The 17,199-nt window shown below is 40.1% G+C and overlaps 1 protein-coding gene across 2 annotated transcripts in view; it reads right to left on the bottom strand.

Moving 5' to 3' along the window:
* MTFR1 (mitochondrial fission regulator 1) overlaps positions 1-17,199 on the bottom strand; it is a 71,075-nt gene that overhangs the window by 1,626 nt on the left and 52,250 nt on the right. Inside the window, exons 5-7 of one of the 2 annotated variants that reach the window (XM_010371569.2) lie at positions 4,329-4,564; positions 1,997-2,243; positions 951-1,119 (exon numbers count right to left, since the gene is read on the bottom strand). In XM_010371569.2, the coding sequence (XP_010369871.2) occupies positions 951-1,119; positions 1,997-2,243; positions 4,329-4,564 (652 nt within the window). Of the gene's footprint in view, positions 1-80; positions 1,120-1,996; positions 2,244-4,328; positions 4,565-17,199 lie in introns of those variants that run through there. The other variant, XM_010371568.2, reaches the window with a different exon arrangement.

The following is a 17,199-nucleotide window of genomic DNA, read 5'->3' as shown; positions in this document are numbered from 1 at the left end:
ATATTGGTTCAGGTAACAGTAACAATATGCCCCCCACCCCAACCCCCGCCCCTGCCCCAATCGTGGATTAGAGGGCTGGGTATGTTCTGCATGAAAAACCAAGCAACTACTGGGAATATTAAAACCTTTACAAATTGACAGGCTGTTATGAACACTGAACATATCAACAGAATGAAAGGTAAAGAAGTAGTCAAACTGCTTCCTATAAATGAATACTACAATCATCTTGGCAATACCCTGCTTTGGTTAAATTTTACTTTTCTGAGTAAAGAGAGAAAGTACAAAGTTTCCTTTCCAATGTCTTGAGAAGTTTCAAAGGTGCTAGAATTTCTGAGATGCCTGCCTCTCTGGAATAGGTAAGCACACACACACACCCCATGACAGTAATGTTAATAAAGGGAATGTATCCATTATTATGTGAGAGCTTCCATGAAATGTACTCAGTCTCCACCTCTGACATGGTACACATCCTCCAAGGCCCACATCAAATCTCAACCTCTTCAGAAGACTTTCATAGGGTGCCCTGAGAGAAAATGATCTCACTTTACTTTGAATTTCTGTATCACAAAATACACATTGTTACTATACTGAATTTCAATTCACTATGCTTAAAAATACAACCCTGCATAGAAAATGTAACATTGGAGATTACTTAGTAGTGAGCTCAGGGGTTAACTTTTGCTTTCTTCTTTCTGCTCTTCTACAGGTTTCAAATTTCCAAATGAACAACTATTATTTTCACAGTTAGAAAAGTAAAAGTGTAAATGCTAAGCAAAGATGTCATCCTTTTCCCAACCAGCCGTGATGTACTTGTAAGGCAGGGACCAAATCCTGCATCACCTCCCTTTGGAACTTACAGATGACACAGGTGAATCACTTGCAAAATACAAGTGCTTGGCAAGGAGATGGATTTCTACGTAACAGGAAAGAAATCTGGGCAAGTAACTCACCAACACTCTCTCTGAGGTGGCCTCTGATTCAGACTTTGGAACTCCTTTTTCAGCTTCATCTTGGCTATCACTTCGATACCGATAAGCAAATTTCTTTTTCAGAGCCTCTGCTATGAGGGCAGCAGGGTCAGTAGCATCCACTGGCTTGGGCTTCACGTCTTGCTCTGACCTTAGAGAAGTGAACACAAACCAAGGGGACAGGTCAATACACTGGCCACCCTCAGGAAGTACCTTTTGCCTGACAGCATCTCTTCAGCATCACAGCTACTCCATAGAAACCTGATAAATACTACTAGCAGTGAGATGGAAGCCTAGAGCTAATGCTCAACAAAAGCACACAGGAGTCCAATAAAGGGCCACGTAATGTATCTGCAGAATACGGACTCTACTCTCATTCAGTGCAAATAGAGTTCCCTCGTCCATGCATGTCTAGTGACTATGCTAGTGGTACACAGTATGCCTTTATTGAATTAGTAAATGCTCACTGAGCAACCGCAGTGAAGACTTTACATGAAAAAGTTGATATTTAAATAAAATGGGAAAACTAAAAACATCACCTGGGAACTGTTAGTTTATTTTGCTAATCTCTTAGCTACTGTGTATAGAAGCCACTGGGGCTCGTTTTTTTTTTAAACTAAAAACTATTCATGGGGCCGGCCGCGGTGGCTCACGCCTGTAATCCCAGCACTTTGGGAGGCCAAGGCGGGCGGATCACAAGGTCAGGAGATGGAGACCACGGTGAAACCCCGTCTCTACTAAAAATACAAAAAAAAACTAGCCGGGCGCGGTGGCGGGCGCCTGTAGTCCCAGCTACTCAGGAGGTTGAGGCAGTAGAATGGCGTGAACCCGGGAGGCGGAGCTTGCAGTGAGCCGAGATCGCGCCACCGCACTCCAGCCTGGGCGACAGAGCGAGACTCCGTCTCAAAAAAAAAAAAAAAAAAACTATTCATGGCAGTCACGTTATAATCAAAATTTCTCAAGAAGCCTGGTACTTTGATTTTATAAGACAAACAAATGGAGAAGAAAGAAGGTAAATGTATCCTCACCTCTTCACTGACCGAAGTTTTACATTGTTCATATCTTTAAGGATCTCTAGCATATTTGGCATTTCAGGTTTCTTTGGATTGTTCTTAACCAAAGTCTTTCCAGCATTGGCTCTTTTCTCTCTTCGCTCTTTAATCAGATCAATGGCAGATACACTTTGGTGGAGCCCCAGTGGAGGGGGAGGCGGGGGTGGTGGAGGAGGCGGAGGGGGTGGTAGTGTGGTACCAGATGTGGTAGAATCTAAGTCACCTACAGAAACAAAGGAAAACAAACTTAATCTTGCTGGTATTAAGCAAAGAAAATATCAGTTTTTAAAAGCAAAATGATATTAAAGATTTTTGTACCCCTAAAAACAATATCCTTAAAAAAAAGTCTGTTATGTAAGAAGGACAGTTTCAGTTACTTCATGAGAAATGTCTGAATCTCATCCACTGTATCATTCAGTCCAAAACGATCCAGATGGAAAATTTCTATTTAACTTAACAGAGGTGTTTTTTGTGATATCAAATGTTCAAGTTTGACTGTAGCATGGTTTGTAATCACTTTTAACAGAAATATAAAACAAAGTACTGTAAAAACAACTCTATCTTCAATACATACAGTTTGACAATTTAGTACTATTTCAATGATTTGGGGAAACTCTGACAAATTTGTGACTCATTTTAAGTATATTTTCATATAAGACTTATTAAGCATTAAAAGCCTGTACTGGGCTGGACTCAGTGGCTCACACCTGTAATCCCAGCACTTTAGGAGGCCAAGGCAGGCAGGTCGCTTGAGCTCAGGAGTTCAAGACCAGCCTGAGCAACACAGTGAAACCCTGTCTCTAAAACAAGAAGTAACTAAGAGTTATGGAAATGAAGTAAGGACCTAAAAATCCTCTTTCTGCATAACTGGAGGTTAGAAAGTTATTTATTGGGTGAACTAGTTTGATTGGGGAGGTGTTGATGTAAAAGACTTTTACTTGAAAGTTTCAGCTCATAAATAGAACTTCAAAATTTTATGGTAGCACTTTCCCAGTTGGCCAGAAGAGGGAGGTCAAGAAAAAGGAAAAATCAATTTAAGATAAGAAAAAGGTAGGACTGGAGGATTTTAGCAAGTTACACGGATAAGCACAGTCCAGCACCAGCGCCCAGAGTGCCTTCATCCCCACCCACCTCTGCCATGCCCAGGTCAAATGAGGTTTCCATGCTGGATTACGTTAAACTCCAGAAGTATAAGCCAAGTGGCTCAGAGGCAGGGTAATTAACTGTCCTTATCCAACAGAGCTGGTTAATACTGAGTCTTGCCAGGCCTTGGAAACGACAATAGGAAAATAACCTCTACTTGCCAATAGATTAGTGGGCTAGGATTTCAAGGCTACAGTTTCCTCCCCAATGTAAGAATGTCACACTAATAAACCCAACGGTGTTAGACCAGAAGACTTGAATTCAGGTTTACTCTGTGCAAAAGGAAGAAGAATAACTATTAAATAGCTGCTGTGTGTTAAAGGCATTTTATATACTTTCCACATTTATTCTCACAATAACTCAGTAACATAGGTACTATTATCCCCATTTTAGAGCAGTAAAGGGAGGTGAGATGTCAAGTGCTTGCCTCAAGACATGCAGGTAGTAAACACCACTCAGTATAACACGTACCACACAAAAACCCAGGCTCCTTTCACTAAGTAGACGGCAACCCATGGCATTACCTTATGTCTGATATGATTGGTGCCATTATCCTAGACAACTAAGTTTCCCACTAGAAAGGAAAGCATCCACTATATAGCAATTCAACTGTATGAATATCAGTGTTTTCCAAAAGATACTTCCTAGTCATCTTCTCTGACAGCACCTAGATTGTTCAAAATGAACACCATCTAAATCTGACCTGGTTGTTTTGGACTATGCAAGAAGGACTGACAACTGGGTTTGTTTTGTTTTGTTTTGTTTTTTAAGATGAAGTCTTGCTCTGTCGCCAGGCTAGAGTGCAGTGGCATGATCTTGGCTCACTGCAACCTCCACCTCCTGGGTTCAAGAGATTCTCCTTCCTCAGGCTCCCAAGTAGCTGGGACTACAGGCACACACCACCACGCCCAGCTAACTTTTGTATTTTTAGTAGAGACGGGGTTTCACCATGTTGGCCAGGATGGTCTCGATCTCCTGACCTCATAATCCGCCTGCCTCAGCCTCCCAAAGTGCTGGGATTACAGGCATAAGCCACTGCACCCGGCCCACACCTGGTTTTCTAAGAACCCCAATAGTTGTTACTTACTAATTAATTTAGAAGTTAAGTGGCATTCTCCTAACTTCTAGTTTGCAAGTTAAACTAACAAATGTAGGACTTACAGACCTGCAATGAGATTTTGCTGCTCCTGCTGGGTCACAATTTTGGCAATCTGAGCTCTGAGAGCAGCAAGTTCATTTTCGAGAGCGCAAATCTTCTGCAGTGCTTCCTCGTTTGCCAGTGCTGGGGTCTTCAGCTGAGGCTCTTCTTGAGACAAGTCTGGTAAGGAAATCTGTCCGCTTGGGGCCTTCTCAAAGAAAAGAAGGTCATCCTGAAGGGGTGGCCTTGATCTGACCTCTGTCCTGCAAGGAAGACATAGGTGTGTTGTCACAGGCTTTGTAAGAGAATGTGAAACACTATCCTCACCTGACAGTGTATCCGCATTAACATCCAAGAACCTCTTTTCAGGCTGATCTTACATAAGTCCCTTCATGTAAGGACAAAAAGAGCAAAGCATTTGTCAACCTTATGTAGCTACATACCACAGCTGCAGTTCTTGCTGCCATCATTTTCCTTAGTCAATCTCTACATAATATGCATAGACCAACTCCATCAAGAGGCATCACAGATTTTAGCAAAGTTTTTGCTAATTCACGTTTTCTTTTGATTTGAACTAAGAAGAAACTTTTTATGCTCTTCAAAGTGGTAAGCTAATTACTAGCTATATCTGACAACAAAATCAAATCAGTGATCCATCAGCCTTTCCCCAGGGTCCTGGCATCTACACATCAATGTCAGTGCTTTCTATGTATGACAGAATACATCAAATTGCAAGACACATGATAACAATGTAGACAAAATACAGCATCAAAAGCTAAAAGGAGAAAAAGGAATCATTATCACTGAACCTATGTAGCAGCTATATTAGATGGTTTCATTATTTGGGTAAAAAAAAAAAAATTTATGTGTAGCATCTGAGGTAGCTCCAAATGAAGTTGAGGGTTGAGAAAAAAATTTGTATTTCTTTTCAACTGTCAGTTTATATACTTACCCATTTCCTTATTTTCTACAATGAAGTTTTCCCAGCCTGCATCCCCCTTTAAGCCCTTTTCTATCTTAAATTCGTTCCCTCCAGAAAACAATCGTAGTCTTACTTTTCCCTTATACCTGCACCCTTCAAAAATCTGTGTCCTCAAAAAACTCCTGCATACTGTCTCGACATTATAGTCATTTAGAACCCTATAATACCAAAAGAGCTCTCTACACAAGGACAGGAAGTAATTACATTTATAGTTCCCAAATCTAGACGAAACTATCTTGGGAGCAGTAAGGCCCTAGTGCTGTATCATTTGGGAAAAGGCTCTTTTGTTTGAAAGTTGCTGAAAGAGACGGGGAACTGCCATTAAATGTAACCTCGCTGTCAGACATAAGGCTGGGGCTTTCCTCTCTGTCACCATGTTTAATTTAAACACCGTGGGGCAGACACTATTATTTTATTACTGAGGATACAGGCTCAATATCATGTAGTTAGTGTATGGAAGACTCAACACTGAAACTGAGATTTACAAAGTTTTTTCATGCTATTAATGTTACAATTTTTCTATGAAAAATGTATTAGTGTGACTTAACATTAATTCAAAAACTTAGTATTTTTTGAAATATCCATAACCTGGATAGGGATACACTATAAGGAAGAAATCTGCCCATTTCCAGTCAGACCTTAACCACATTAGTTTATCACTACTTTACAACACTGGGAATGGTTGAATGATTTCACCAGGATTGCCCTCTTCAGCATACTCAAGAATGCATGGGGAAAGAATGAAGGAATGCCTTGACTTTGGGGTTTCAAAGATGAGAAAAGAGCCCACAACTGACTTCCTTCTCCTCACTCTCAATCAACATTAATACATCGTGCTCATATGGTTTCACAGTCACAGATTCCTTTGAAAATCTGATTTTCCCAGGTAATTGATCAGACACACTTCTCATAAAATTCAGCTCATATAGTTTCAGAAGTCATGGCCCTAAGGTGAAGAATCTCTGACTGGCCCTGCTACAAGCCTACACTAAAAGGCAAGCTAAAGCCAAAATCTAAGTAACCCTCACCCAGGCCATGGACCAGGTGCTAATTAAGGCTTGCTCCAGTGCACAGCATGCATTAGGGACAGAGATTGCCAGTTGCTTACTCCAACAAGCACGCTTCCTTTCTCTTTTATAAAAATTACCACCAAAAAAAGGAGTAGAAAGAAAGAAATCCTTATTTCAGGGCAGCAATGTGCCCAGCTAAAGGATGATATTTCCCAGTTTCCCTTGCAGTTTTGTGTGGCCATGGGACTTCATGTGGCTAACAAGATTGTAGGCAGAATGTTGATGAGGCATCTAGGAGGCCACTTGAAGGGACGTGACTCAATGGAAAAGTCATTTCCATTTTAGCCCCAGTTCCCTTTCCTCATGCTGAGAGTCTTGAGTGCAAGGTGATGTTTTAGAGTCACACAGGGCCATAAGCTAATCAGGATATGGAAGTCAATGCTACAGATGGCAGAGCCTGGCTGGGTCCCTGATGATGCTGTAGGGCCTCTATCAGCTCTAGCCCACCTAACCTTGGATGTTGCTGATTTGAGAGAAATAAACTATCTTGAGAGAAACATATAAACTCCCACTGTATAAGGCACCATTCTTTTGGGCTTCTCTTTCAGCTTCAAACATAATCGTAACTGTTAGGACATTTCAACATTAAATTCTACTTTAGTTTTCCTTTAAATGGATATTGGTGTTTTATTTTTGCTTGACAGTTGTAAAAATTCTTCTTCATTCTACCTTGTGTATTGAAAGGGGAATCCTGGGATGCTTAGGTTTTGGTATTTTGCACTGAATTCGGGTATTTTTTTTCATAACTAATTTTTTACGCCATATTAATGAATTTATCATACATAAAGGAAGCTTGCAAACTGCTTTTTGCCTGACACATTTTTATTAAACAAAAAGATCTGGAGTATAAATATCCTTGCTCTAGGCTTGGCGCAGTGACTCACGCCTATAATCCTACCATTTTGGAAGGCTAAGGCAGGAGCATCACTTGAGCCCAGGAGTTTGAGACCAACCTGGGCGACATGGCGAAACCCCTTCTCTACAAAGAAACACAAAAATTAGCTGGGCATGCTGGCTCGAGCATGTAGTCCCAGCTACTAGGGAGACTGAGATGGGAGGATTGATTGAGCCCGGGAGGTTAAGGCTGCAATGAACCGTGATTGCATCACTGCACTCCAGCTTGGGCAAGAGAGCAAGACTCTGCCTCAGAACAATACAATACAAAATGTCCTCGCTCTTACCTAGCAATTATAATATCAACTTTTAAAATTTGGAATATTTGTGGGATAGGGAAATGTTTGGCTCACAAGGCTTCAATTACTGTTTGCTTTCGTAGCCCCAACAATGAGAAAAAACAGGTTTTTTTTGTTGTTGTTATTTGTTTTTTTAAGTACAGGAAGATTAGGCTAGGCACAGAGGCTTACATCTGTAATTCCAGCACTTTGGGAGGCCGAGGTAGAAAGACTGCTTGAGCTCAGGAGTTCAAGATCAGCCTGGGTAACAAGGCAAGACCCTATCTCTGCAAAAAATTTTAAAACTAGCCAGGTGTGGTGGCATGTACCTGGGGTCCCAGCTACTCAGAAGCTGAGGCAAGAGAACTGATTGAGCCCAGGAGGTTGAGGCTGCAGTGAGCTGTATTTATGCTACTGTACTCCAGCCTGGGCGACAGGGTGAGACCTCATATCAGGGGGTGGGGGGAAGCGGTACAGGAAGATTAAGCAAAGGAAAAAACTCCCATGAAGAACAGTACCAATACTCTGATAAAATATATTAATCAATACACTGAAAGATATGTTATAGAAGTTGTAGATTAGATGTATGTGCTCTAAACAACCTACAATAAGGAAAATACTTCTAATAAGTCGTTAAAACTTTGACTCTTTGTTGATACACCTGGCTAAATTTTGATCTCTACCTCTCCTTCACAGAGTAGTGCAAATAATTTTGCTAAATAGTTCTATACAACAAATACATTAAGTTACGAGTAAATAAAAATTAGTCAATTTACTGAATGAACCATTGAGGGGGTAGGGAGGGAGCATTTATATTTATATTAAATTACATTTAACATCATAATATATTCTTAATATGCTTCTTCATATATATTCTTGGTAATGTTTTGGGTTTAATAAAACTGAACGATAGTGACTTTTTAACTATTTCTTGAAAGAACTAAAGGAAATGCAGGTAGGTAGGATAGTAGAAGTGATAAAATTCTAGTTTTAAAACCAGATCTATGCAAAATGTAGCATTCTCAAATAAATGTAGAAATCAAGTAGTACACTTATTCAAAACTGTAGTGGAGAAAGAAGGAACAAGAGTAGTAACCATGTGAGTTTAGAGGAAGAGAGCAATCAGATGCAGTGTTCTCAGGACAGAGGCCTGGCGCCATGTCCTGGCGCCATGGCCAACGGGTGTCAGGGATGAGGGGTATCTGGAAGTGACAACAAATGGAAGTGGAACTGAGAAGAGAGAAGAACAGAACCTGTGGAGAAATATTTATCTCTAGACCCCTACTGTCTTCGCATTTCCGCAAAGCAAAATTTTGCTTTGTTTACCAAACCTACCTGAAAGAATGAATATATTCATATCTGTGAATAGAAATGAGGATGATTGCTTTCATATTATGTACAGAGGATTCATGCAGCCTATATACAGAAAATAAATGTTGGATACCAGAACCTTTGTTACTGATAAATGAAAAATGATGTTATAGTACTATTTATTTAAAAACTAGTGGCTGCATCAGTAAAGATTATATCCTCCCTCCCCTAAAATTCTCCTAGACATTAAAGGATCCAAAGTATTAAATTCTTACAAGTTTGTTTTAAAATGTTATCATTCAAGTAAGCCAGTCTTCAAATTCTATGAACACTGACCCTTTAATAATCTTGTTCCAGAATTGGAACAAGATAATGAGACACACTAGATTAAGAGCAATTGCAAGGCATATTTCAACAGCTTACTTTCTTTAAAACATCTTCAAGGCAAAATAAACTGTAAGAGAAAATTAATAAATACTGAGCGGAAACGACAGTGTTTAAAAAAAAAAAAAAAGGATTAACTTTCTGTATCTCCCCATAGCTTCCATGATGAATTTTTATCTTTTCGCTTTTTTTTACTGAAAATAAAGGAAAAATTACTCTTTAATCTTGAACACTATTGTGCCAGGGTAAGAACAAAAAAGTTTAGGACCTTTGGCAAGACAATTTAATTAACAGTGAAGAACTGTACTTTATACTACTTTTCTATCTTTAATTATATAATTCAGCATTTCCTTATGTGAAATACTTTAATATTTATGGGCTCAAAGTAATTATAGGGCCTGTGAAGGTTTAAGAACCCAGATAGGGTTTCCCTATGTTGCCCAGGCTGGTATAACTCTGGGGTTCAAAGGATACTTTAGCTTTGGCCTCCCAAAGTACTTGAATTACAAGCATGAGCCACAGAGTCCTGTGTTTTTCTTTTAAGACAGTCAACAAACCATTCATTCTTAAAACCAATCTGTTTTGCCATCCTTAAGAACAGAGGGCTATTAAGAACTGGAATACAAAGACAGAATAAATCCAAAATAAGAGATAGACTTTCAAGAATTTCTGTAATTCAGAGAAATTTTAAGAAATAAAAACAAATACAAAAACAAAAATAACAAAGAGGCCAGGCGGGGTGGCTCACGCCTGTAATACCAGCACTTTGGGAGCCCAAGGAGGGTGGATCACCTGAGGTCTGGAGTTAAAGACCAGCCTGGGCCAACAGGTGCAACCATGTCTCTATTAAAAATACAAAAATTAGCTGAGTATGGTGGCAGGCGCCTATAATCCCAGCTACTAGGGAGGCTGAGGCACAAGAATCACTTCAACTTGGGAAGTGGCAGTTGCAGTGAGCCGAGATCACGCCACTGTACTCCAGCTTGGATGACAATGCAAGACTCCATCTCAAAAAAAAATAAAATAACCGAGACATCAAGCATAGATGTACCAAAAGCAGAAGATAAACAGCCAAAGGGTGATGTTTCTCTTTTCTTGAGACAGGATCTCACTCTGTTACCCACACTGCCAACTCCTAGGCTCAAGTGATCCTCCTGCCTCAGCTTCCTGAGTAGCTAGGACTATAAGTGCGTGCCACCCATGCCTGGCTAATTTTTTTCTTTTCTTTCTTTTTTTAAGAGACAGGGTCTCACAATGTTGCCCAGGCTGGTCATGAACTCCTGGCCTCAAGTCTCCCAAAGTGTTGGGATTATATATTGTACAGGCCTGATACTTCTTCCTTCCCTTTCCTTTTTTTTTCCATTACCTTAAACTTTTAACAGTTAACTGATGTTTCTTAAAACCATTTTCTGGATACCAATTTCTGCTAGGGAGATTTCTACTGGTTTTGTTTGTTCGTTTTGGTCATATTTTGTTTATATTGGGTCCAAAATTCCCTAAGGCCCACAGGTTCTTACTTAGAGTAACACTACACTGAATTATCTAGCTCTCTTTTTTCCATGTTACTGTCAAGGGAAGCCACTTTTGTAGCACAATTTACATAAATGCAAAGGCCTTTTTAGCTCCATCATCCATATTGAAGAACCCTAAATTAAATATAATACACCTCTGGGGTCCTTTCCCTCATCTCACAGTTAAGGGAAACTCAAAATCTGACACAGTTTTAAATTAGATGTGCCCTGTTCCCAAAATGATTTCTACTGACCCTCCTTCATCTTTTTAGTTTACAGAACAACCTAGGAAGGTTTAAAAACAAACAAACAAACAAACAAACAAAAAAACATACTCTATTGTCTTAGAATCCAGGGATTAAAAAAAAAACTGGCAATTTAGTTTCCTGAAATACAAAGTTGAGTAGAAAACTATTAATCTGAGGCAGGCGGATCACTTGAGGTCAGGAGTTCAAGACCAGCCTGGCCAACATGGTGAAACTCCGTCTCTACTAAAAGTACAAAAATTAGCTGGGTGTGTTGGCGGTCACCTGTAATACCAGCTAGTTGGGAGGCTGAGGCAAGAGAATCACTTGAACCCAGGAAGTGGAGGTTGCAATGAGCCAAGATCATGCCACTGCATTCCAGCCTGGGCAACACAGCGAGACTCTGTCTCAAAAAAAAGAAAAAAGAAAAAAGAAAAGAAAAGAAAACTAATAATCTTTTCAAAGTGGGCAAGTGGCTGGATAAAGACAACTAGAATGGGAAATCATTTTGACAGTGGAAGCAATCCATGAGAGGATCTACAGTGGGAACAGGCAGGAGTGCTGTAGGCTACAGACCTAGAAAACTAGTGGGATTTCCTCATTAGCTGTTCTAGGCTCTGTTCAACACAACCCTTCTGTTGTTTTATATTTCAGAAGTTAGATCTTCCTAAAAGTGATATTTAACAAAAATAATCCTTTTTCCTTGAATATACTATTTTAATAATGTATGCTCATGTCTACTGTCAAGTAATGAAGAATAAAATAGAAACCAGTAACATCTGCAGTTTGATGTGCTGTGAGTAGGAAACCTTGCTCTGATTGCTCTGATTGCTCTGATCCACTGAGTCTCCTGGCCTACTCTTGCACCTCTGGAGTTGGCTTGCTTGCTTGTTAAGTATTTCCTATGGACTCTTGCTACTCTGTCATCCTCTATGAGGTTGGGGATCTTCCCTGACACTCCTTGAAAAACAGCACATTCCATCTTATACTTAATGCTGAAACTTGAAAAATCAAGCTGGATATCATCACCTCAGTCTCACTTTATTTGCTATCCTTATATTACAGACTTCTATAAATATGTTCATCTTCCTCATTAGATTACAAACATCCTAGGATAAGGAAAACTGCTATCTGAAACATTATGAACCCATACATTTTTATTTAGTAAATGAGTTTGATACTGTATGTGACATTCTACAGAAGAACTGGATACAATTAGAAATTAATATATTAATATAGAATGAACAAATTAAACTTTAAATATTTCAAAGCTCCTTAGCTGCTCTTCTACTTTGGAAGCAATCAAACGCTTGACGACAATGTCTATGATGTCAACTAAAGGTCTCAGAGATTATAGTCTTTAATTTCATCATACAGGACAAATGTTATACTGTATATTTATCCAAAGACTAACAAACCAAAAAGTATCTGAGACAGGTCTCAAACAATTTAGAAGTTTATTTTACCAAGGTTAAAGATGTGCACCTAGGAAACAGATCAGTGCCTTTCTCCAAAGATGATTTTGAGGGCTTCAGTATTTAAAGGGGAATGGGCAGATATTAGAGAAAGGAAGAAATTTTTAAAAGGTGGGAGTAGATAAGAGACAAAAGTTTACATTCTTTTAAGTCTCTGATTAGCTGTTCACATGTGAGGGGCAGTAGAGGACTAGTCACTTACGCATTCCTCTAGCTCAGTGAATCTGCATTTTTACATAAAATAAACATAGGGCAGAGGAAGCAATCAGATACGCATTTGTCTCAGATGAGCAGCGGGGTAATTTTTGAGTTCTGTCCTTTTCCAACACCTGTGAAGAAAACTATCAATTCACATTGTCAGAGTCAAATTTAGCAGAACTGTTTTTAGGGTAAAGATCTTGGGGCCCACAAGGAATTTCCTAGTAGGCAAATTGTAAGAGAAGTATGTAGCTTTTTTACCATGTAGCTATCTTACGTAGCTACAGAGGCAGCTTTGCTCTGATGCAAAGCTTTGGGAGGCAGGTTTGCCTGATGCAGTTCCTAGCTTGACTTTTCCCTTTGGCTTAGTGATTTGGGCGTCCCAAGGTTTATTTTCCTTTCACAGACTATACATTCTCCTTAGAATACTACTATGAAAGAGAACACTTTACTGATCATCAGTAATCAGGATGTCAATGCTTCTGTTAATTAAAAAATGTGTACAGAAAAGAGAAAAAACAATGAGGCCTTACTTTGTGCATGCCACTGTACTAACAGTTTTCTCATGTTATTGAAAATTCTCTTCTCAAAGTAGAATACTTCTATTTTATAGAAATATGCTGCCCTTTTTTTTTCCTTTTTTTTTTAAGACAGGTTTCGATCCATCACTGAGGCTGGAGTGCAATGGTGCATTCATGGTTCACTGCAGCCTTGACCTCCCAGGCTCAAGCAATCCTCTCACCTCAGCCTCTCAGGGAGCTGGGACAACAGGTGTGCACCACCACACCCAGCTAATTTTGGTATTTGGTATTTTTTGTAGAGATGGGGTTTTGCCATGTTGCCCAGGCTCATCTTGAACTCCTGGGGTCAAGCAACCCACCCACCTCGACCTCCCAAAGTGCTGAGATGATAAGCATGAGCCACTGTGCTCGGCCTGTACTTCTAGTTTATAAATAGAAATCTGAAGTTCAGTGCATTTGAAAAAAATCATTTCTATAATAACCAATTACGAAAGACTCATATGTATCCTGTTTTCCCAGAGACATAATAGTATGACATTATAAATAATTGTTATAGAAATGTTATCAACATAAATTTCAAGGAAGAAATAAGAAATATACTGAAGGGCTTCAGCTTTCATACAAATATAAATATGAGAGGCAGACAAACTGCAACATATGAACAGTCTTAAATAGAATTTGTTTCTATAGGAACTTAAACTGTAAGTTATAAACACAGAAGGGTAGGTCCCATTCAGGGAAAATGGCACAGAGCAGGCAGGACTAACTTGCAGCTCCCACTTGGACAAACAGAGCAGCGTGCACAGACCCACATGGCGAACTTTTGCTCCAAGAACTACTGCAGGAACATACTAGGAAAGCCAGAGAATCCACAGACACTTTGAAGGAGGTGGATTGCAGCTACATGCTCCGTGGGAAAGCCGAGGAACTCCAAAGACAAAGGACATAATTGCTTGGAAGCTTTATGGCCCTGCCCACTGCCTGAGATGCTGGTGCGGTTGCAGAGAAGGGGAATACTTATACACTGCTGGTGGGAATGTAAATTAGTTCAGTCACTGTGGAAAAGAATGTGAAGATTTCTCAAAGAACTTAAAAGAGAACTATTATTTGACCCAGCAATCCCTCTATTTGGGTATATATCCCAAAGGAAAATAAATCATTCTACCAAAAGGACAAAAGCACACGTGTTCATCACAGCACTATTCACAACAGCACAGACACGGAATCAACCTAAATGTCCATCAATGGTAGACTGCATAAAGAAAATGTGGTAGATAGACACCATGGAATACTACACAGTCACAAAAAAACAAGGAGATCATTCCTTTGCAGCAACATGGATGGAACCGGAAGCCATTATCCTAAGCAAACTTATACAGGAACAGAAAATCAAATACCACATGTTCTCACTTATAAATGAGAGTTAAACACTGAGTGCACATGGACAAAAAGAAGGGAACAGCTGGGCACAGTGGCTCACACCTATAATCCCAGCACTTTGGGAGGCTGAGGCGGGTGACCACCTGATGTCAGGAGTTTAAGATCAGCCTGACCAAGATGGTGAAACCCTGTCTCTACTAAAAATTCAAAAAATAGGTGGGCGTGGTGGCGCACATCTGTAATCCCAGCTACTTGGGAGGCTGAGGCATGAAAATCACTTGAACCCGGAAGGTGGAGGTTGCAGTGAGCCGAGATCGTGCCACTGCACTCCAGCCTGGGCAACAAGAGTGAAACTCTGTATCAAAAAACAAAGAAGGCAACAACACACACCAGGACCTACTTGAGAGTGGAGGGTGAGGATCAAAAAACTACCTGGGTGCTTATTACCTGGGTGATGAAATAATCTGTACACCAAACACCCATAACATTCAATTTACCCACGTAACTAACCAGCACATGTACCCCTGAACCTAAAAGTTTTTTTTTATTTTTAATTCTATTTTTTAAAAAGTTGGAGTTTGGAACACTTCTGATTTTGGATTTTCAAATTAGGGTTGTTCAACCCGTATGAAAAAATTAACTTGAAAAGAATCACAAATTTAAGGCTGGGCACAGTGGCTCACACCTGTAATTCAGCACTTCAGGAGGCTAAGGTGGGTGGATTGCTTGAGCTCAGGAGTTTGAGACCAGCCTGGGCAACATGGCAAAAACCTATCTTTACAAAAAACAGCCAGGCATGGTGGCATATACCTATAACCCCAGCTACTTAGGGGGTTAAGGTGAGAGGATCGCTTGAACCCAGGAGGCAGAGGTTACAGTGAGCTGATCATGCCACTGCACTCCAGCCTGGGTGACAGAGCCAGATCCTTCTGAAAAAAAAAAAAAAAAACATGGGCTCAAATGTAAAATATAAAACTATGAGCCACTTAGGGAAAAAGAAGTCTCAGGATCTAGGGCTAGACAAAGAGCTCTTAAATTTGACACCAAAATCATGATCAATAAAAAAAAATGAATTAGACTTCATCAAAACGAAAAATTTTTGCTCCATGAAAGACCCCATTAAATGTACGAAAAGACAAGCCACAGAGTAGGAGAAAATATTTATAAACCATGTATGTGACAAGGATTCATATCTAGAATATATAAAGAAATCTCAAAAATATCCAGTTAGAAAATGAGCAAAAGACATGATACGTTTTACCTGAAAGAATATACAGATGGCATAAAAAGATGTTTATCATCATTAGCTATTAAGGAAATAATGCAGACAAACTGAATTAGCCATATACTGCCAAAGGGATGTAAAATAGGCTCTAGAAAACAGTTTGTCAGTTTCTTGAAAAACTAAGTAACTACTATTTGACCCAGCAACTGCACTCAAAGACATTTATCCCAGAAAAACGAAAACTTATAGTCAGTCACTCAAAAACCTACACACAAATGTTTATATACTAACTTCAACAGCCAAAAACTGAATCAAACTACATGTCCACCAATTACTGTATGATTAAACAAACTGTAATACATCCATACCAATGACTACTACTGAGCAATTAAAAAGGATCAAGTTCTTGATGCACACAACAATTTAGGTGAACAGCCAGAAAACAATGCTGAGTTTAAAAAGCCAGTCCCGCCCCCTTCAATAGCTCAGCTGGTAGAGCTGCGGACTGTAGGTGCACGCCTGTGGCCATCCTTAGGTGCTGGTTCGATTCCGGCTCGGAGAGATGCCTTTGTTTGGCCAGGCGTGGTGGCTCAGGCCTGTAATCCCAGCACTTAGGGAGGTTGAGGCAGGCAGATAACCTGAGGTCAGGAGTTCAAGACCAGCCTGGCCAATATGGTGAAATCCCGTCTCTACTAAAAATACAAAAATTAGCCAGGTGTGGAGGCAAGCGCCTGTAATTCCAGCTACTTGGGAGGCTGAGGCAGGAGAATCACTTGAACCTGGGAGGCGGAGGTTGCAGTGAGCCGAGATGGCACTACTGCACTCCAGCCTGGGTGACAGACTGAGTCTCTGCCTCCAAAAAAAAAAAAAAAAGCCAGTCCCAAAAGGTTACACATTGGCCAGGCACAGTGGCTCACGCCTGTAATTCTAGCACTTTGGGAAGCCGAGGCAGATGAATCACTTGAGGCCAGGAGTTCAAGACCAGCCTGGCCAACATGGTGAAATCCCGTATCCACTAAAAATACAAAAATTAGCCAGGTATGGTGGCACATACCTGTAACCCCAGCTACTTGGGAGGCTGAGGCAGGAGAATTGCTTAAACTCAGGAGGCAGAGGTTGCAGTAATCCAAGATTGCATCACTGCACTCCAGCCTGGGTGACAGAGCAAGACTCTGTCTCAAAAAAAAAAAAAAAAAAAAAAAAAAAAGGTTACATATTACATGATTCAATGTATATAACATTCTTTAAATGATAAAATAGTTAAAATGAACAGATTAGTAGGTGCTAGTCATTAAGAAGGAGTTGGGTTTGGGGATGGAAGAGAAGTATGTGTGGCCATAATAGGGCAACTGGAGGATCTCTGTAGTATGGAAATGTCCTGCATCTTGCCTTATCAACATCAATACCCTGCTGTGATACTGTAC

Source organism: Rhinopithecus roxellana, chromosome 9, assembly GCF_007565055.1.
Source record: "Rhinopithecus roxellana isolate Shanxi Qingling chromosome 9, ASM756505v1, whole genome shotgun sequence".
Taxonomy (NCBI): domain Eukaryota; kingdom Metazoa; phylum Chordata; class Mammalia; order Primates; family Cercopithecidae; genus Rhinopithecus; species Rhinopithecus roxellana.
The sequence above is the reverse complement of the archived record's forward strand: the minus strand, read 5'-3'. Positions and strand labels throughout refer to the sequence as shown.